The 22,529-nt window shown below is 42.7% G+C and overlaps 1 protein-coding gene and 1 long non-coding RNA gene across 3 annotated transcripts in view; one reads left to right on the top strand and one right to left on the bottom strand.

Annotated features, from left to right (window-relative positions):
• CFAP61 (cilia and flagella associated protein 61) overlaps window positions 1-22,529 on the top strand; it is a 318,407-nt gene that overhangs the window by 207,889 nt on the left and 87,989 nt on the right. Inside the window, exons 20-21 of the mRNA XM_063634162.1 lie at window positions 4,392-4,560; window positions 15,615-15,789. Coding sequence (XP_063490232.1) covers window positions 4,392-4,560; window positions 15,615-15,789 — 344 coding nt within the window. The remainder of the gene's footprint in view (window positions 1-4,391; window positions 4,561-15,614; window positions 15,790-22,529) is intronic.
• On the bottom strand, window positions 7,256-20,549 carry LOC129474559 (uncharacterized). Of its 2 annotated transcripts, none has more exons than XR_008654566.1 (4): window positions 20,207-20,549; window positions 12,352-12,450; window positions 11,041-11,301; window positions 7,256-8,862 (listed from the first exon to the last, which is right to left on the bottom strand). It is a non-coding gene; the product is annotated as an uncharacterized lncRNA (long non-coding RNA). The 2 variants fall into 2 exon arrangements; XR_008654565.1 differs by having other exon boundaries at window positions 11,041-11,247.

Here is a 22,529-nt window from a genome sequence, read left to right as displayed (position 1 = left end):
GCACTATCCAATATGGTAGCCACTAGCCACGTGTATTTACATTTAAATTATTAAAATTAAATGAGATGAAAACGTCAGCTCCTCAGTCACATTAGCCACTTGTAGCCAGTGGCTACCATATTGGATAGAACAGATGAGAACATTTTCATCATCGTAGAACGTGCTGTGATGCTCCAGCCTAAACTCTGTCTCCCTCTACTTAATTCTCCAGCCTCACCTTTTATTATTTTTGCCCTTTTTCTCCCCATTTGAGCCACACCAGCCTCCTCGATGTTCCTCAGATGCAATGGGCAAGTCCCCACCTTGAGGTTTCTGCTTTTCGCTCTTAAATGTTACCTTTTCTATGAGGTCTATCCTGACCACCCCATTCATTTGAAGCCAACACCCCAACACACTCCAGTCCCTCATACTCTGCTCTGTTTTTTTCTTGCTGCTTAAATCCTCCTAAATATTGTATTATTTGCCTTTTGAAATAATGTTTATTCTTTATATTTATATTCAGAATCCTTCAACTATAATATAAACACCACAAGGGCAGAAATTTTTGCCTTTTTATTCATGGATTCATTGACGTATACTCAATACCTGGGACAGTCCTTGGCACATAGCAGATGCCCAGTAAATAATGTGGAACAGAGGAAAGTTACCTCCAGAAATACCTGCAAAACTCCTCTCAAGCAAGTGTTAGGGACTAAATCACACAGCCAGACCCCTTTGCGTGGGTAACTGCATGTCATCACATTTCTTAGAAACCACATATTTCAGTAAGATTGAACCGTAAATAGGAGATGTCTTTCAAATGGTCCTCATAACCCCAATAAAGGAAATTATCTCTGATCATGGGGTTTCAAAATAACAGGTGCAAATGACATTCAAAAATTTAGTAATTTAAATCCCTGATTCCAAATACTAATTTTGAACTTGTCGTTAACCAGTGTTTTAATTTATTATTGTTAGAATTTTTGAACCATTTCTGTCTTCTTTCCCACCGCCCCCGTTCAGCCTCTTGTGGAGGTGCTAATGGCATGTCTGGGATGCAGCCGAAAGGAAGGCAGTGGGAGAGGAGAAGGAACAGGAAGCAGGAGAAATCCACTAATTGGACAATCAGCACTGATTAATGGAAAGTTAATTGTGATAGTCCTTTTTCTAGGAGTGTCACAATTAATCTTTTATGAGAATTTCTAAGGTTCTTTCCAGCTCGGAAGAATCATGATTCCACGAGGTGCAGGTCTCCACTGACTCATCTGTGGCCCCCAGAGCTTGCTTCTAACTGCACACCTGGAGCTTTGGACTAGGCTTTTGACCACAAGGTTGGGGGCACTATAACTAGAGCAAGCTGCTACTCATCTATGCCCTCTTCCAGAAATTTCCCCATCTTCCATTTTTGTTTTTTTTTCCTCCTCATTATCTGTCTTCAGAACTTTCTCTGAAGACAATCTTTCACATTAGTTTTGAGTCACGGTCAAGCTCATTTGAGAAACATGAAGTTTCACCGATGTGCCTTCTTTGGTTCCTTCTCTCTTTTTGGGTGAAGCCTAGTGGAGGTATTTCTCTTACCACCAAGCCATGAGTCAAGCCCTGCTATGTTAGAATATTAAAGCTTATTCATTCTACTTAAAAAATAATTTTGGGGCCGGGCGCGGTGGCTCACGCTTGTAATCCCAGCACTTTGGGAGGCCGAGGCGGGCAGATCACGAGGTCAGGAGGTCGAGACCACGATGAAACCCTGTCTCTACTAAAAATACAAAAAATTAGCCGGGTGTGGTGGCGGGCACCTGTAGTCCCAGCTACTCGGAGAGGCTGAGGCAGGAGAATGGTGTGAACCCGGGAGGCAGAGCTTGCAGTGAGCCGAGATTGCGCCACGGCACTCCAGCCTGGGCGACAGAGCGAGACTCCGTCTCAAAAAAATAATAATAATAATTTTGGAAAAATATCACTTACAGTCTTCGATATATAGTTTCACTCACCTGGTGAGGAAATTAAGGAAGATCCAGAATGGATAGTAATATCCAGAATGGGTAGCAATCACTTATACAATGATATTTTAAACTGACAAATGGCCAGGTAATCCCAGCACTTTGGGATGCCAAGGTGAGAAGATTGCTTGTGCCCAGGAGTTGAAGACCAGCCTGGGCAACGTAGGAAGAGTACCATTTCTACAAAAAATTTTAAAATTAGCCAGGGATGGTAGCTGGCACCTATGATCCCAGCTGCTCAAGAGTCTAAGGGGGAAGGATAGCTTGGGCCCAGGAGGTCAAGGCTACAGTGAGCCATGATTGTACCACTGTGCTCTAGGCTGGGTGACAGAATGAGATCTTGTCTCAAGTAAAAATCATTCAGTATAGTAACATATTGTAACAACAATCACCCACATTCTTCAACACTTCCTTTTGTGATTTAGTCAAGTTTCCTAAAAATCAGTGGTCCCCAGTGCCATTCCCACTGGACAGAGCTTCACATTTTAACTCTCAAATTTGCATTCTGACGTGATCAATGCTACTGTCCTACTGTCATTAAAAATATCATCGTCTTCGCCTTCCACAAATTTCCCCTAAGAGCCTTTATCTTTGGGGACAGCCTCATAAAGTGAATCCCTGTGCACTAACTGTATTTAACTTTTCCTCATCGTGGATGGCTTAGAGTGGGGACCTGGAGCAGATAAAAACAATCTTTCATGGGTCTCTCACAAATGTGGGAAGCCATAACTTTTCCTGCATTCCTATAAAGCTAATGAAGTGGTTTTTACGAGAGAATTTCCTCCCACTATGCGTCATTTTCCCGTGACAGGCCAGTCCCCGATTTTCTTTTCTTATTGAGAAGAAATCTTCTTGTTTTTAAGTTGTTTCACAGAGCCCTTTCACAGGTCCTGTAACAAGGTCTAATATGCCCCCATGACTAGAATTCTCTTCGTGTGGTAAGACCAGGCTTATGTGCAGATCAAAAGGAAGAAATGTTCCCTCATTACCACTTCAGAATCTTGTTTGCCTCCAAAGAGAGTAAACAGGGTTCTGTCTCATTAATATTATTTAGAATAATACTCTCCACATATGCATCCTGCCTAACAAAGCAGCCTGTCTTACATTCTCACGGTCACTCCTTACAGCAGTCAGCGGTGGAGGAACGTAGGGAGAGCTCATTATCCTGTGATAAGAGGTGAGGAAACTGAAGATAGCAGGAGGATGCAGAGTCCAGGCTTGTCAGCAACACAGACCATGGCAGGGTTCTCTCTGAAGAGGACTGTGCTGTCAAGCATAGAAGTGGCACGTGCCTCCAGTCCCAGCTACTCAGGAGGCTGAGGCAGGAGGATCGTTTGAGCCCAGGAGTTTGAGACCAGCTTGGGCAACATAGTGAGATCCTGTTTCTAAAAATAAATAAATAAATAAATAAATAAATAAATAAATAAATAAATAAATGTTAGTGTTTTTATATTAAGAGAAAAAAGGAAGAAAAGAATCATACAGCCTAAATTAAAAGAAGCACTTAATGTCCTATTACCTTAGACTCTCAATATTCAGAACAGAATCACTAAAAGGTGGTTTACCTGAGGTCAATCCTTTCAGAAAATTCTGGAAACAACCCTCACAAAACTGTTTAAATAAACCCAAAGCCACAAGAAATCCACTCTTATCATATTAAGTGAAAGCACTCAAACTCCAAGAGAACCCAGAAAATGGAAGCCAGTGCAGCCACAGCACGCTGAAGCCATGGCATGAATGGCCGCCCTGGACCTGCTGGCGGTGGAAGTCTCCGTTCCTAGAAAATCACCTCTGCCCTGAAGAGTGAATCCCAAAGTCTCCAGGGAGTGTACTTGCTGCGAACGTCACTCCCTAATTGCTATATTCTTTAAGTAAAATGGGTTTTGTTGTTTTAGCAGGAAGCCATACGCTAATTCTCAGAATGAGTCATTACTGAAAAGTATTAGCGAATAGGAAGGGTTCTTGGTATTCAAGGGTTCTGACCCCTGGCTTTGGGAATCCTCAACAATGTCACTTTCTTCCTTCTCATTCCCTTTGAGGCTGTGGTCAATACACCAATTTAACAGCTAAAGTAAATTTACAACCACTCTGAAATAGAAGCAGGAGAAAGGTATAATATGAGTGATTTCACACACACACACACACACACACACACACACACACACACACGCACCCCTCCCACCCTCCCAGTTGTGGGCTGACCTAAGCCAGGTGGAACAATTTAGCTTTAATGGGAAGATGTCAATTTGTAACTAAGTGTTTCATAACGAAAAATCTCCTAGTATCAGTCCTGGTAAACTCACAGCAAGAGCACAGACTCAGCCCACTAGGGGACTTGAACCAGCTCACCAGATGTCTAATTAATGCCCGCTGTCAGCTGCTGAAATGTCACTTATGGAGCTTCTCTCTTTGCAGCCACTGTTTTAATGATAAAGATTATGCGCTGATGTCACTGTGCTCCTGGGTTAATGTCGTGGTGGGTAGAATGACCAGCATAGACCGAGCAGCCAAGCACGTTGTGCTTTCCACGGACGAGATCGTGCTCTACGACCACCTCATCCTCTGCACCGGGCAGCAGTACCAGGTAAGGCCGGGCACAGGGGGTGCAAGCCACGTGTCTGGAGAGCTCCATGAAAGCCATTCATATGTTTACTGGGGCACACACTCTCTGGGTAAAGAGCATCCCTCTGCCTGGACAGCTGCTGCTCTAAATTCATAAAAGCACCCTTCAGGGCCTGCACACGTAACCAGAATTATGTCCGCAAACCCTCCCGGAAACCCATTCCAAGAAAAACATTCTGCTCAAGGATAAAAATCACAGCAAGTTGGAGAAATGTCATTCTTTAAGCTGTTGTCCAAAAGTCTAACACATACTGCTCGCCCTAGCAGAATCCAGACGCAACCAGGCATGCATTTGTGGTAAATTAATTTATGCCTCAAGAGGCTAACATTTGGCTGTAGCAGTGGGCTCTCACAAAAGTATTGCAAACACGTGCACCTTCTGTCGACCCTTATTTTATTTTGTCTCTCAGTTATGAAAATAGGAAATCTGATTGGTTTCCCAGTGTCCATGCTTTCCTTTTAGTTAAACTCTCCATCCACATTTCAGTAAAGCATTGCTGGATACACTGAAGCTGTTCAATGTCTTAGGGCAGCAGATTTTAATATTCCACTTTGTAATATGCATGAGTGTTTCATGTAGTTTACAGCAGTAAGGTATTTCTCCAGTGATAAGAGGCTTACTCTGTAATTCAAGGATGAAGTCTTAGACCAAGTTTGTGAAACCCATGGCCCATGGGCCCAAGGTGGCTTTGAATGTGGCTCAACACAAATTTGTAAACTTTCTTAAAACATTATGACTTTTTTTTTTTTTTTGCAATTTTTTTTCTTCAGCTCATCAGCTGTCTTTAGTGTTTGAGTATTTTATGTGTGGTCCAAGATGATTCTTCTTCTTTCAGTGTGGCTCAGGGAAGCCAAAAGATTAGACACCCCATTTAGACCATCTTGTGAACGGTTGTGGATTCAATGCCAGCCTGTGTATGACAGTTTTCCTTGACATCGCCAAGTGCAGAGGAGGCAGCGCATGAAGGAGACAGGGTCTCCACCTGGGTGTTGTCACAGAATGTGCTCAGCAGCTCTGAGCATCACTTACCGTATATTTTCTGCCTTGGCCGCACATTGAGATGACCTGGGTGCTTTGAAAACACATCCATGCCTAGGCTCTGCCCCCAGAGGTTGTTTTAATTATTCTAGGGTGGGACCCAGTTGTCAGTATTTTTTAAGTGCCCCACATGCTTCTAAGCTAAAGCTGAGAACCACAAGCTTGCGCTTTCTTGACTAAGAATTCCTCATCTACACCTTAGAATAGCACCTCTCAAACTGTGCTGTGCACATGAATCCCCTGTGCTTCTTGTTAAAATGCAGATTAGGAGCAGGAGGCCATGGGGTGGGGAGCCTGAGACGCTACATTTTCTTTGCTTTGCTTTGCTTTGCTTCCTTCCTTCTTTTTTCCTTCCTTCCTTCCATCCTTTCTTCCTTCTTTCTTTCTGTCCTTCCTTCCTTCTTTCCTTCCTTCCTTCTTTCCTTCCTTCCTATACTTTTAATTCCATTTATTGTTTGATGAGTCTATTCCTGTGCCGTAAGTTTCCATTTATTCAGTTTCTTCTGGGCTTTTTCTTCTGCGCAGCCTCTTCTGGTTTAGGAACAATTTGTTCCTTTTCAATAAGGCTCATCTCATTGTGGCAGGCAGAGCTCACACATGGGTTAACCTGACCCTGAGCTCTGTGAGTCTAGCCACACATCTTGGGTACTTTGTTCACCTGGCTATGCTCAGTGACCAGAGAATCTACATGTAAACCCTTAGGTTCAGCGCGACTCTGCATTTTTAAGCATGTGCAGCAAACATTCAGCACTCTTTTTGGGCCACTGACCCTGTGTCCAGTCCCACTGTTTGGCCTGGACACACCTACCAACTCCACCTTTGTAACGTCAGAATGGTACACACTGTCTCTGTAAAGTGACATCTTTCAGATACTGGGTGGCTCTTGATATATGCATACCCTGATGGCCTGAGCAGTTTCACAGGTGTTCTTCAATGAACACAAAGATTTGAACCTCTCGATTTGCCTGAGTTCACATTTCCACAGATTGTCAGGCCACTTAGGGGAACAGGAAGATGTTACATTTCTAACAAGCTCCCGGGTGAGGCCAAGGATGCTGGTGAAGGAACAACCCTTTCAGTAGCTTGGATCAACCTCTGAAGAATCTCTCTCCTCCCCTCCCCTCCCCTTCTCTCCTCTCCATTCCTTTCCCCTTCCCTCCTCTCCCCTTTCCTCCCCTCCACTCCCCTCCCCTCCCTTCTTCTCTCCCCTCCCCTCCTCTCCATTCTTCTCCCCTCCCCTCCCCTCCCCTCCCCTCCCCCATCTCCTCCCCTCTCCTCTCAATTCTCAAAGGGTATAAAAGGATATTTTTATGGTTAAAGGATAAACATTTACTGCAGGGATACTTTGTTTTGATATTTAAGTATTCCTCTTACTTGTTAAAACATTAAACCAGACAGAAATACCATGCACCCCCTTAGCTTGTCTCCCAGTCACCTGCCTGCCAGGTTCCAGCTGCTGCCGCGACTGCGTACTTTGGAAACTGAGTGGAAGACCCAGCCAGCTGCCCAGAGCCTCGGGCATCTGCCCATGTGTGCCCAGCTGCCCCTGCAGCTTTAGTCTGTGGCACATTAAGCTCTTGCCCTTTTTACAACGGAAAAAAATGAAATGAAGAAGTGATAAAGGGAGTTCCAATTTAATTTTTCCAGAAGGACATAAAATCAAAGTACATAGAGTGATACAGAAAGGGCAGCTGAATTCACTGGGGAGCTTTTCTCCCCCTTCCCCCATTGTTTCAACTCTCTCCTGGTTTTGTCCCAATTTTGTGATTTTCTAAAAAACAAATTAAAATAATGAAAACAGAGCTTAAACCCAAAGCAAGAAGACAACCCTTTATAAAATGTAATTACAAACCGCAACCTCTAATCAGACCTTTTAAATGGCACGCCTCACTCTAAATTGTTGTATAATGTTTTTAATATCCAAATGCACATCCCTATTTCTTATTACAAAATCCATGCACAAGGAAAAATACTACATTGCACTGCAGGGCTGAGCATGAGGAGAGCTGGTCTCTCCCAGCCCACTATTCCTCCCAGCTCTCTTTCCAGAGGCAACCAGTTTGAAGCATTTCTGTTCTTAGTTTTTCAGTGGCTACCTGCATAACTCCAAATACAGTAATATGTTCATAGAATATCCTTCCTAGCTCTGTCAACTTCAGACATTATCTACAGCCTCTCCATTTTCGAAGATGAAGATTTAGCTGGCTCACTTTCCGGACTCTATAATTCCTTCTCCACCCCTCCAATCAATGTTGATCATTTTTGTTGGCAAACACACTCTGGTTCTGAAAACCCCTCTGAGATCACAGGGCCACTCTCCATGACTCATGGATGGTCAAGGAGCAGCAGAGAGATGCCTGCCCCAGGCCTGGATTTGAGGAACCTCATAAAGAGGAAGAACAAAAATGTACTAACTGAAATCAAATGAGCTTGGTGTTGAGCATGAGAAGACTGTGGTATGGATTGTTCATGGGTGGGGGGTCACTAGCAGCTGACAGGGCAGGTACTTCCAAGCAAGCAAGAAGAAGAGCTGGGACTGTAGTATACAGTGAGCTTGATGTGGGTTGGCAATGTTACGTTGTCTCCAAAGGGATTAATCATGTCTTAGACTGGGTCAGTAAAAGTGTGGCATCCAGAATGGTGCAGCCCAGGTGACAGCCTTCTACACACAGCAGGGAGGAAAGACCCATCTACACCAGTGCTGTACCTCCCAGTAAGAGACCTGAGAAAGACACTCCCCCGTGTCATTTGACAGCACCTACTATATAGAGATCTCACTTTGAGAATGATTGCAGGGGAAAATAAAAGCATGCAGTCAAAGAAAACTGGCTGTTTTAAAAATGGCTGCAAATTCTTTGATGCCTCTTCCATCTAAGAGGTAGAGTCTATGTCTCCTCTCCTCGAATCTGGGCAGCCTTGTGACTGCCTTGGCCAACAAAGTGCAAAGGTTGTGATATGGTGTGACTTCTGAGGCCAAGTCACAGAGACCATACAGTGCCTCCTGGATTGTGGCAGCAGTCGCTCCTGGAGTCCTGAGGTGCCACGTGAGAAGTTCTGATGCCCTGGGGTTGCCATGCTGGAGATGCTGTAGGTGAGCTCTCTGCCTCCCAGTCCCCACTGATCCCAGCCCTTCAGCCAGCCTTGCAAGGCACTGGGCGTGTGAGTGAAACAATTTCAGATCCTCCAGATCAGTCCATCCACCAGCTGAAAGTTGCCAAGTGACTCCTGTCCACAGCACACAGAATAAAAGAATTGCTCATCCAAATGCTACCCAACTTTCTGACCAACAAAATCATGGAAAGTTAAGAAAGTAGTTGTTTAAGCTACTAAGTTTTAGTGTGAGTTTGCTGAACAGCAAAGGACAGCTAGAATAAAAAGATAACACAATAAGAGAAAGAGAACAATACAATATTTGGAAAAATCAGAGGAAGAACATAGTTTTGAAAATGTTGAAAAATTCAGGCCACACACACACACACACACACACACACATTGCAGGCAACTATTTATCATCCTCAATACAATTTGATCACCTGCCCTCTGAAATGGGAGCTGAAGCCATTGAAAGAGCAGAGGCAAAGCTGAGAAGGCCACAGATGAAAAGGGAGATGGGTGAATAAGAAAGAATTAAAATGAAATCCCTATCAGAGACAGAACTGCTGCTAAACAGTTAGTGATGCTGAAGACAGAGCACCCCTGGAGGGCAGAAGCAGAGGACAAAGGGAAATGCTTGGTTCAGGAGAAAACAGGGTCTGATAGGCATGGAGGCAGCATAGAAATAATTGGTTTTCCTGAAGAAGAGACTCAAAGAAAAGGAATAGAGACAATAATTAAAGATATTCTAGAAGAAAACTTTTTTACCTGAAAAACATATTGTTCAGCTGACCACATTCTAGGCAAAATCAAAGAAAAATTTTCTCATTTATGTTCTGACAGAATTTCAATTCTTTCTTAGTCACCCATCTCCCTTTTTGTCTAACCCTGTGGCCTTCTTAGCTTAGCCTCTGCTCTTCCGATGCTTCAGCTGCCATTTCAGGGGCTAGGTGATCAAATTGCATTGAGGAAGATAAATAGTTTCTCATAGAATGGCAGGAAAAAATCAAACAAACTTCAAAAGAAAAATAACAGATTACAACCGTTCTCCCTAAACAAGAACAAAAATAAAACAGATATCAAAATTTTATCTCCAGCGTTAAATAGCAAAAGAAAGTGAAACTAATCCCACAGAATTTTGATGAAAAGTGGTGATTCAGTAATTCTATGCCCACCTAAATCTCTCATATTTGAAAATAGCAGATAGCCATTCTTTTATATGCAAGGCCTCAGAAAAAATTATCTTCCGTGTTCTTTGCTTAATGTGCACTCAAAATAATTGAAATAGAAAAGAAAATTTAGAACTTCAGCCAGGCGTGGTGGCTCACATCTGTAATCCCAGCACTTTGGGAGGCCGAGGCAGGTGGATCGCTTGAGGTCAGGAGTTCAAGACCAGCCTGACCAACATGGTGAAACCCCATCTCTACTAAAAATACAAAAATTAGCCAGGTGTGGTGGTGGGGTCTTGTAATCCCAGCTACTTGGGAGGCTGAGGCAAGAGAATCACTTGAACCAGGAGGCGGAGGTCGCAGTGAGCCGAGATTGTGCCACTGCACTCCAGCCTGGGCGACAGAGCAAGACTGTCTCAAAAAAAAAAAAGAAAAAAAAAAGAAAGAAAGAAAATATAGAATTTCATAGTAGTATAAAAGGACAGGTGGCAAGCACCACAAACAATTTAAAAATGTAATCTAAATAATTGTAAATCTGAGAATAAATGCAAAATAGAAAATGACTCTTAAGCTAAATTAATAAAGACCAAGAAGTTGTTGAAAATTGGGAGGGAGGTGGCAAGGGAGGAATATGCATTGTCTTAAGTGGAGAAACCCAAGAGTACTATTTCAGTGTTGACTCTTATATTTAGAAGAAATAAGATTAAAGAATCCTTTGAAACAGCATGAAGGAATTCACCTTCCCAACACTGCAGAAGATAAAAGGGAGAAAACAAAGGAAAACAGACACAATGGTTAAAAGTGAAGGTGTAAACCAGAATGACATAAGGAGAAAAATTCAGTGAATGTCATGGGTGGATTAGGGTTAGGGCTTCAAACCACCCTGTTATAAGAACCAAGACTCTGTTTTTACAGTTAATTCAAAATATAAGAGAAATACCCAATCAAAGGGCAACAAAAGCTTAAAAATAAGAAGATAGTTCAAAGTGCATCAGCAAAAGACTGTCAGGCAAATTTTCACACAGCTATTAGAGACAGCAATAATATGAGTGCCCAAGAAAGTGAATTGGAGAAAGAAAAGCATTAATCCTGACCAAGGGTAAAATCCATGATGAGAATATAGAGGTCATGAACTTTTTACCTGCCGAACATGGTTATATCATAGGATGTGCCACAAAAACAGAAGTGCACTTGCAATATGACCTTGGTTCCTTGGAGTCCCATTGAAGAAGGGAAGGAACAAGCTGAAGCACAGCAAGGGAGGGGCTCCGTCACTCGAGATGTGCAGCCAGAGGAGTGAAGATTCAGGGTGTGCAGGATGGCCAGCCAGTCTTCAAATACTTGAAGACTTTTCATATGGAGAGCGAATTAGTCTTGTACATGATGGCTCTGGGAAACAGATCTAGACAGGCCCCAAAAGTGGTGGGAATGCAGTGTTTATTCATCCCGAGGAACAGCTTTCCAATAGAGTGAAAGTCTACTCCAAAGAAAACGGTCAACCCTAGGTGACAGGAGCCTGCTGCCAGGGAGCCTCAAAGCGGGAGAGGACCTGACTGCCATTGAACGTTTACCGCCAGACAGACACATGGTAACAGATGGAACTCTCACCATACCCTGAGGTCACTGCCATTTGCATCCCCATGTTGTAGGTTAGAGAACCGAGGGTGCTGTGAAGCTTAGGTAGTTTGCCCAAGGTCAGTTAGTAGGGAGGTGATAGACTAGGGTCCAAACTCAGGTGGTCTGGCCCTGGATCAAGCACTGTCTCTGGTTCTCTTTCCCTCTCCTTTCCCTTTCTTGTTGCTTCCCTTTATCTCATTGACATGGTGCAGGGCTTATACTTGATGGCTTTTAAAAGTCATTACCACAGAGATTCTAGAGCTTAGTATTTATAGCTGCAGTCAAATAAGCAGTTCAAAAAGAAGAAGTTTATTTCTTTCTCTCATTAAAAATATCTGGACAAAAGCAACCCAGGCCTGGTAAGGTGGCTCCCTGATGTCATCAGGAACCCAGGCCCTTCCATCTTCTTTTTTTTTTTGACAAGTTCTGACTCCTGTCCCGCAGGCTGGAGTGCAGTGGTGCAATCACAGCTCACTGCAACCTTGACCTCCCCGGCTCAGGTGATTCTCCTACTTCAGCCTCCTGAGTAGCTGGGACTATACAGGTGCATGCCACCAAACCCAGCTAATTTTTTTTTTTTTTTGTATTTTTAGTAGAGATGAGATCTCCCATGTTTCCCAGGCTGTTCTCAAACTCCTAGGCTCAAGGGATCCTCCTGCCTCAGCCTCCCAAAGTGCTGGGACTACAGGTGTGAGTCACCATGCCTGGCCCTCTTTCTATTTTTAATGTGTGGTTTCCATTCTCAGCATCTTAAAATGGCTGCTGTGTTCCAGTCATTCCATTTGCCAGAGGCAAGAAAGAGGAAGGACTAGAGCATGATGACTTTTCTCATTACCTCATCCAAGGACTCCTGCGTGTATCTCCTGACCACCTCTTAGGTCATGAGTTGGGAAATGCAGTTTTTCAGCTGAGCATATTTCCCAAGAGTCTGTTACTAAGAAAGAAAGGAAGACAGAATATTGGGTTAGGCAGCCAGCAGTCCTAGCCGCTGTGAGTTATTGCTGAGTGATGGTGGCACTGTGCAATGGCAAATCAGTGTGGTTGAAAAGTTATCTGCTGCTCTCCACTCAAAAGTTAGTGGCACTTTAGTTAGTGGCAGAGAACCCTCAGTTTGGATAACCAGTCCTCGTGGCACTTCATTAAATATAACCAAGCCCTTATATTAAAGACTGTTCTCTCCCTTGCCTCTTTTTCCTTTTCAGGGCTGGTGACCTCTCTTGACCAAAAGGAGTGTATGGGTGTAAGAAACTTCTGCTAGCTTCTTCTAAATGTCTGCCTACAAACTCCTCTTAGTGTTTAAATCTGCTGTTCAATGAAAGAAAACAGTATGTGATGAACCATTCAGAAAGGAAGCTTCTTTTTACTTTTCAGGCTGGATAGCTCTGTGGCCCCATAAGCACGCGTGGAAGAAGGAAATTTCTTGTACTGGCTTCTTCTCAATGTCTCCATACAAATTCTTTTTCTGCTAAAAGCTTCCATTCAATGAAAGAACACAGTAAATGATGAACTGATCACAAAGCAAGCTTCTTTTTCCATAGATCGTTTTCTAATTAATTGACGTCTCCTAAACTCTGTGCAGACAAATTTATTTGGCTTTGGAATTTATAATTCTAGCTTCAGTTTTGCCTACTTTGTGAAAATGCCATAATCCCATTAGTTTTTCTTTAATTGCTCTTATTCTTTATAGTAGAGAAGTATGCAAAACAACTCTACACATTTAAGTGCACACAAGAATTATGTGGCTTATCAGAATGCAATTACATTTCAAGATTGTAGTGAGCTAATTTTCAATTTGGACCTTATTCTTTTTTCTCCTCTTCCTTTTTATTTTTGCCTAAACACCCACTACTTGAAATGATAACTCATTGAAACTTTTATAAATGAAGTAGCTCTCAATTTGTTCTTTAGCACTGCCACTTTCTGCCAAGGCTTTTCGTTTGTTAAATCATGACTTATTAAACTGATGTAATGTTACCCAGATTTTATTTTCTTTTATGCTACAATGCTCCTTGTAGTTCCAGTGAGGTTTCAAAAGCCGGAAGCACAGTTTCAGTATTGTGCACGTCAGACCTTTCGCCAAAGCCTGCAGTGGGCTGCTTTATAATAACTATGAGTATAATGCTATCAACATTTTAGTGGGGTATTACTAAACCAGCTATATTACTAATAAGAGAACTTTACCTCTGCAATTTTGGTTACAGTAAATGACCATTATTTATTTAGTTGTTCCCTTTTGCTAAATATAATTTCACTGCAGCCTCTTAATGGAGAGAGAATATCCAGCTTTAAACATTGGTTCTGTTTTGCTCTGTTTCATTTTAATTTAATCTAGTTTGAAATTGCATTAAATACATCACGGCAATGTACTAAGGCTTTACAATTTCTGTTGAGGAAGTGTATAACCAAAAGTTTCCTGTGAGCTGGAGTTTAGTCAAGCCCCATGAGTTTAAGCACCAGCCAGCATTTGCCTGCTTGTCAAAGGAGAAAGAACTTCCTCTGCCCCAACATCCATCTTGACTGCAAGTGAACTTATTGCTTGTCATAGCTCTAGGAGTATTCTTGCCTCACAGCCCTGAGGTCTTAGACCCTGAGTGTAGCAAGCCGGTGGGTATCGGTCTTCCACCAAAGGCCTCAGGCTCCCTCTAAGCTGCCCCTCTGCTTGCCCCCTTTTTCTCCTCATAACCGCCACCTGGCAGCCAATTAAAAATCAGAGGGACCAAGTGGTGGCCCATTTGGGGAAACTCAGGTCACTATGCTGTTTTATTTGGTTTTTGCAGTGACACTTCTTTGTCTGATTTTAATTTGAACCAATATAATAAAAATCAGGAGTCTACATGAAAACTCAAGGGCCTGGCATTTCTTGGGAAGTCAGATCTGGCCATACTGGATCCATACTCTACACTGGCAGCAACTAGATGGAGCTCAGTCATGGCTGAACTCTCTGGCCCAAGCACAAACCCTCCAGTTTGCCACAGTATCTTTGACACAGAAGACGAGTCTCGGCTATCATCCTTTATTGTGTTTTTACTGTTACTTTCCTTACAGTAGAGGAAAGTTTCTGTTCCCACACACATCTGCATCAAAAATGAGAGAAAGATGGAGGGGAATAAAGAGAAGGAGAATATTTCTCTGACAAGACAAGGAATAATTCTATACTTTTCAAAAGTAAATAATAATCTGTTTCTTTCCTTTTCTTTTCTGCCTAGCCCCTCTATACCCTTAAATTTCAACCCCAGATAGAATTTCTGTGGCAGATTATTTTTGCCAAAAATGGCCACCACATCCAATTCATTTCCATGTCCTCTTCCAGAGCCTTGCCCCTCCTACATGAAGAGGTGGAGTCTAAGTTCCCTCCCCTGATCCTGGGCAGGCCTTTATGGCTACCTCCATAAATCGAATATGGTGGAAGAGGCACTGCTCAACTTCTAAGACTAGGTTGGAAAAGAACATGGACCTCTCTCTATTGGCTCTTTCTTTCTCAGAACACTTCCCTTGGAACCCAGCCACCATGTTATGAGGAAGCCCAAGCTACATGGAGAGGCCACATGTAGGTGTTCTGGCCAACAACCCCAGCTCAGATCCAGCCCTTAGCCAACATCAACTGCAAGGCAAATCATGACAATTTGTTGTCACATTTGAATACCCAGCATATTTTCCAGGGGAAAGAAAAAGGATTGAGATAGTTTAATTATCTTCAGATGATTTCAGCCCCCAGCCCCTGAGTCACCCCTAGCGTTTGAGTCTTCCTAGCTGAGGCCCCAGACATTGTGGAACAGAGACAAGTCATTCTCTACCTTGCCCTGTCTGAATTACTATCCTGCATAAGCTGGGAGCCTAATGGTTGATTTTTACCACGGAGTTTTGAAACAATTTGTTACACAGCATTACATAACTAGAGCAACTCCCTCTGAGAATTGTTTCTAGGTGCTCCTTCCACCTGTTTTTTTTTTTTTCTTACTTCAATTAAAATCTGATTGATTGTATCTGGGGTCAGAAAAAGACATACTGAACATTGCTATGTCTACTTTTTTTTTTTTTAACCACTGTCACCACTTTATCTATTATCACTGAAATAAGCATTTCTCTAACATACTTCAGGTCCCATGCCCTACAGAGGCTGATATTAGTCAACACCTGACAAACAGGGAGGTTCCCAACAGCAGTCAGCGGCGGTACACGGGGAAAGTTCCTTGCAACCATTTCACTCTCAACGAGGAAGAGGATTGCTTTAAGGCACTGACTTGGATAAGGAATAACTCCATCACCACAGAAGGTAAGGATGTCGGTAACTGTGCATCTCTTCAGAATAGCGTTTTATTTTTATAATGAGTCTCATTCTTCATCTAGTTCCAGTATATAATTAGTGCCTAATTAATTCCAACCAAATCATTCATCTGTCATGCTTTGTTTTCCAGATTAATTTACAACTTGTTGTCATTTTTGGATACCCAGCATGTTTGCTGGGGGAAAGAAAAAGGCTTGAGATAGTTTAATTATCTATAATTATTTTATTATACAAAATGAATATCCGAAGAGCAAAGCATGGCTAAAATCATTAACTAATTAAAGAATAATTTAATAAGCAAACATGTTTAGCAATTATATGGAAAATATGTCTTCTTTTGTGAAGCTGAAAAGACCTAGGAAGAAAAAGGCCTGTATTGGAAGGGCCTTTTCTTCTTTTCACAACCCATTGTTCTCTTTCTTGGTGTTGCCTGGACAGTTCTTCCCACAAATACACAGACTCAAGTTGCATGCCACTTTTTAAATCGAAATGAAAAAGTGAAACATTTGTGCAAATGCCTCTGCCACTCGAAAGTGTATTCTCCAGCATCTTTCTCTCTATTGCTTGAATTTCATTGAAATCATTCAGCTAGTGAAACAACCAGAAGAGAGCATGGCTACCTTTGTGTCTTTAATTGAAACCTAGAAGTCAAGGTTTGGAGATAACTTAGAGCAGCCCCTTTCTTTTGCCTAAAAGTGAGAAGATGGTTAGTGACCTGGTTGAGTTCCACAGCCACCTGTGGTTTAGAGTTCAGTCCAGAGATGTGAAACCACTAAGTGCCCAGAAAGTGGGCATCACTGTGTAAAATTAAACATGCTGATTTATTTAATACATGTATATAAATATAATCTAATTATATTTCTTAATACATTAAAATTAAATATAATTTATTCTGATTTTTGGTGGACCATTTAGGTATCAACTTTTGCCAAGTTATAACATTTACTACATTAAGAAGTTACTAATTTGCTACCTTCAACATTTTAAAATGAGTGTCAAATGGCATTCAATACGTTGCTGGATTCAATTTGCTGATACTATTTATAGGCTGTTTGCCTCTAAATTCATAAATGAGATTGACCTGTAGTTCTCTCTTTTATGCATTTTTTGTCAGGTTTTTGGAATCAAGGGTATGCTAGTCTCACAAAGCATTTTTGGAAGCTGTCTATATTCTTTGGGGATCTGAAATACAAAGTAACTTAAGAGTTGGACAGAAATCACCCATAAAACCAACTGAGTCTGGAAACTTTGGGTAGAGGTGGGATATATAGATAGATTATACCGGCAACCCAGATTTTTTAAATGTCATAAAGTATTTCATACTTTCGTCCAAGCTTGGAATTATTTTCAGTTTTGCATCTATGTATGTTTAAACCTGTTTTAGCCTTTTAGTCATTCTGTAGTAATCACCCCATGATCTATGTAGACTCAGAGTATTTTCTTATCAGGGAAAATTCTCTAATCCATGGGTTGGTGAATTTTTACTGTAAAATACCAGATAGTAAATATTTTAGACTTGGTTGAGCATGGTAGCTCACGCCTGTAATCCCAGCACTTTGGGGGGCCAAGGTGAGAGGATCACTTGAGCCCAGGAGTTTGAGACCAGCCTGGGAAACATGGAAAAACCCCACCTCTTCAAAAAATACAAAAATTAGCTGGGCATGGTGGTGTACACCTATAGTCCCAGCTACTCAGGAGGCTGAGGTGGGAGGATCAATTGAGCTTGGGAGGTCAAGGCTGCAGAGAGGCATGATTATGCCACTGCACTCCAGCCTGGGTGACAGAGCAAGACCTTATCTTAAAAAATTTTTTTCTTTTAGACTTTACCAGCCATATGGTCTCTGTTGCAACTCTTCAACTCTGCCCATTTAGTGAACAAGAAACTATAGACAATATGTAAATGAATGGGCAGGGTCATGTTCTGATAAAATTTACTTATGAAACCAGACATGAGCTGTAGTTTGTAGTAACCAGCTTTTGGCCATAACATTTTTGACAAATTATTACCATTTCATGACGTTCAGACCTCCAAATGTACCATAAGTTCCCTAAAAGCAGAAAAGCCAGTGGTTCAAGACAAAATGCACAGTTCGTCTTTAAGACTGCACCCAATCCTGTCAGCCTGCAGTGCTGTGCTTTAACTTTGAACCTTTGTGTGTTTTGGATGTTTGGGCTAGGGAGCATTTGACCAAGAAAAGAGCCTTCGAAAGTGGCACTGCAAGGTCTTAAGGTGGAATGTTGATGGCAGAGAATTTGGAAACCCCAAAGCAAGAAGCACTGTGGTCTCTTTCAAGTGCCTTTGTATTGTCCTCTTGGTTCTCAGATGGGGTAAGAGCATCAGTGTTATTCTGCTGACTTGGCCAGTTGTCAGGGATGGTGATGCTGTGGTGCCCCCTTAAAGGGAAATGCTTTTTCAAGATTTATGACTGACTCCCAGCAGCCAGTGCATAAAGCCATTTGGAGTGCCTGCTTTTGTCCACCAAATAGTCAGGATAAGAAGTATGTGGAAATTAGTTTCCTGTCTTACATGTAGGTGATTTTCTCCAGGTCGGGTGCTTAATGACTCCCCGGGGCACCTCCCAGGTAGGTGCTCTTAACACTCAAATGCTGGGACCAAGCTCTGGGAGCCTTCAGGGAAACCTGACCTGGCCAAGTTAATTGAACTCTGTGTAAAGGCCCTTTTCAAATGAGTTCTCAAGTAAACAAAGTTCAGAAAAAATGTTAACATCTTGCCTTAAAAAAACTTTCTCCTCTTTGTATCTTTTCTGTAATCCAGGTCATATTCAGACATAACTTTAGTCCCACTCAGACCTTATTCTTGCCATTATTATTCTTGTAGCATCACTGTATCACAGTCCAAATCTCAGAGCAGGGCAGGCCTAGGACAGAAAGCCCATTCCGACCTGAGCCAAGAACCAACAACTACAGACAGAATTATACCCACAGAGGCTCCCAGGAAATGCAGCAAAGAGTAGGATCCAGCGTGAAAGGAGGCCTCGAGATAGAGCCTCCTAAATACACCGTTGGCTTCCCTGGCAGGCTGAAATGTTTAGCAGGGAGGGTATTCCATGTAGAAATATACATTCATGCCAAATCACTTCAGTCACCTTGTGACCTCTATTTCTTAACTGAGAATTTGGGTGTATGATACTTGAGTTTCATTGCTGGGCTTTCAAATCCCTTTTCATACTGTGGAAAGCCTAGTGGTCTTTCTAGAACTGCATTTTGAAAAGAATATAGCTGTTGCAGCATTGCTTCTGAGACATCTACAGTATCATACTTGGCTGAAGCTCCAAGCCATTTCTTTGATAATTTCAGCTCTACTCTATCTCAATGTCACTTGTATCCAGCATAGTGCCTGGCACATGGTAAATGCAAAATAAATGTTTTACTGAATGTGAGTGAAGACAGTTCAGGATGTAACTCTTTTCCTTACCCCCCACATGGTGAGTTTTATCAAAACTTTTTGCATTCGGCCTAACCTGGAAATAGATGGTCAATTGAGATGAAGACAAGAGAACTCTTGAATGAAATTGAAGCTATTCTTTAAAAATTCATCCTTGGTAATGAGAATAATAACATGCTGGCTAAACAGGATGAGTTAAGCTCCTCCTCACAAATAACAGACATTTATAAAGGCAGTCTAGCTCGGGTTCTGGAGTCACATGACTTGGGTTCAAATCTTGGGTCTGCCGTTTCCCTGGGCAAGTTACTTAACTGCTTTGTGTCTCAGATTCTAGATAATATCTACCTCACACGGGTTGCTGAGAGGGTGAAAAGAGATAAATGAGATTACATGCCATACTCAGGACAGTCTCTCATACGTAGAAAGAGTTTCATAAATAGAGGCTGCCATTAGCATTGCTCTTACTTCTACGTGTGATGGAATTAAAGGTACCCCAGAGTAGAAGTCTCAGCCCCTGCCACCAGGGCCCTGATGAAGTTGAGGATATCAGTCTCTATTTGAAGACAGGGATCCGTGTACACCGGGTGCCAGTCAGCTATAGAGGCACTGTGGCCTTCAGGAGAGCCCTGGAGGCTGTGAAGTTTGGAGAAGGCCTCCCCGAGAAAGGAGGATTTGAGCTCAGTGTTGAAGGGGGACAGGATAAGAAGAGAGAGAGGCTGGGGGAGTTTGGATTGTGTCCAAAAGACACTGGACCAACAACCTGGGCTGGGCAGAGTCTGTGAAGGGCAGCAGCAGGAGATGAAGCCAGAGGCATGGGCAGGGACAGACATTGGCGGGCTGCAAGCACCCAGCCACGTCCAAGTTTAACTGGTTACCTTTTAGGAATGGGAGCTGACCAGGCGGGTGCTGCTGTACACACATAGCACTTTGGGAAAATGGCCTTTCCATCTGTAGTACCCATGCCAGCAGAGAGAAGGTGACCACGGGAGAATGGCTTACCATGGATGGCAGTAGCCAATTGAGGCGAGGCAGCTGTGGATGCAGGAGCTAGCTGGAAGTGGCCACCCTTGCTGCATGTGGTGGTCTCGCTGACACAGCCACTGCTAGCTTATTTCCAAGTCAGCTATGAGATGGTGGTGTTGCAGGGCTTTTCCGTAGTTCAGCTAAAGACGGGGTCCTTGTCCGTCCCGTGGCCACGAAAATGTAGGCTCGCAGACAGTTTGAAGGGTGAGTAAAACAGGGTTTTACTGGGTGAAAGGAAAAAAAAGGGGTGTGGGAGGGGAAGCAGGATCCTCCGCCAGGCCAGCCAGCTACTTGATTCCCAGGTTCCACACAGGAAGAGGAGGGGCCAGGCTCCTCCCCACTGCAGATGGCATGGACTTCCTGAGGCTCCACCCCGATGTGCAGGCTGGTTGGAGTTTTTCTAGGGACCCCCTCCCACCTGCCTGTCTCATTGGCATTTGAAGCCAGAAGCTAGAAGTCTGGCACACGATGGAAAGCAAGGAGCAGGGCTGTGCTTATGCACATTTGAAAGGTTGCATGGAGTGATGCGTGACCGTCCTGGACATTTCAGTCCTTGCTTTTCCTTCATGTCACCCTAATAACACCAGGAGGAATGTGGACAGTTTTCATCATAGTTTATTTTTACTCCCTCAGTGCTAATTTCCCCTTTTTAAAATACTTTAGCATGTGAATTGGGGCAAGGGAGCCAAGGACAGTGAAAAATAGTTTCATTGTGTCCCACTGGCTGTGGTTGGGTGACCTGTCCCTCCGGGAACCACACCCTGAATCCTGGCAAACACCAGGGCTGATGTTACTGAAGCCCAGGGATGTGAGGGGAGAATGGTGGATGGATTGTTCTAGAACAGTGGATATTGGGCATCAAGAACAAGAGATACTCCCAGGAGGAAGTCGGCTCTCCTTTGAACTTCTACCTATTGCAGACGCACACAGATATCACCCCAAAGTGTAGCTCCTTCCCACAGTCACTGTTTTATTTCACATCTTCTGCTTCCAAAGGAGAACACAGTGGTTCTGTGATGGAATTAGTCCATCCAGAGGACATGGTTTTCTGGGCTCTAGAGTTGGATGGATTTATAGAAGTAAATTACCCTAAACTATTAGAGCTGCTCTAGTGCCATGGAGAAGAGCTGACATCACAGGCTCAAATGCTGCTTTCAACTGCAAGCAAAACCTGGAGTGTTCTGCTGGGGGGTTTCTGATAGAACCCAGCAACCCGATACATTGTAACAATTTATGGCACTAATTGAAACTAATTGAAATTCATCTGCTATTACCTCGGTACTCTCCATGAAAATGAAAAGTAGGATGAAAGTAAAGTAAAAAAAAAAAAAAACCGCCTTAATGGCTCAAAATGGATCAATTATTTTCATCTTTAGCTGAATACAGTTTACTGCCTTATTAAAAGCATGTTTGTAGGAAAAGTATAACATTAAAATTCCACTGCATGCATCATCGAACAAAGCCTTTGTTATGTTATATCTAATATATTCTTCCCTTTTTATTCAGCAGAGCAGAATGGGACAGGTCACGTTTTGGGCATAGAAATCTTATGCTTTGACTTCTAAAAAGCAAAAAGTGCATTGTCTGGCTCTATCTGTGGGCTATATATATATATACACACATGCACAGAATCTTGCTCTGCCATCCAGGCTGGAGTGCAGTGGTGCAATCTAGGCTCACTGCAACCTCTGCCTCTCAGGCGCAAGTGATTCTGCTGCCTCAGCCTCCTGAGAAGCTCAGATTACAGGCTTGCACCACCATACCCGGCTAATTTTCGTATTTTTAGTAGAGATGGGGTTTCACCATGTTGGCCAGGCTGGACTCAAACTCCTAACCTCAAGTGATCCTCCTACCTTGGCCTCCCCAAGTGCTGGGATTACAGGCATGAGCCACCACACCTGGCCTGTTTTTTAATGAGTTTATTTCACAATTTATTAATATTCTGTGATCACTACTTAAAAATATTTCATTATCTAGTTATTTGCTGAAGATATTTACCCATATAAAATGCCAATTGGAGTGTATTTTTGTAATGTTACATATCCATCTGCAAATGTACTGCAGTGCTATGAGACCTGATTTTGAAATAGACTCACAGGGTTTGAGTCCTGGTGACCCGCCTGCTTGCCATGTGACCTTGAGCTCAAGATTTAACCTCTCTGTACCTTGTTTTCTGGATAAAATGATAAACCCTGTCTCACAGGCCTGTTGTGAGGATGAATGAGTCATATGTAACCACTGTATGTCTCTTTTGAAGCAGAAAAAGGAAGCATAATTATTCATTAAAATACAAAAGAAT

This window comes from Symphalangus syndactylus, chromosome 24, assembly GCF_028878055.3.
Source record: "Symphalangus syndactylus isolate Jambi chromosome 24, NHGRI_mSymSyn1-v2.1_pri, whole genome shotgun sequence".
NCBI classification, from domain to species: domain Eukaryota; kingdom Metazoa; phylum Chordata; class Mammalia; order Primates; family Hylobatidae; genus Symphalangus; species Symphalangus syndactylus.
The sequence above is the reverse complement of the archived record's forward strand: the minus strand, read 5'-3'. Positions and strand labels throughout refer to the sequence as shown.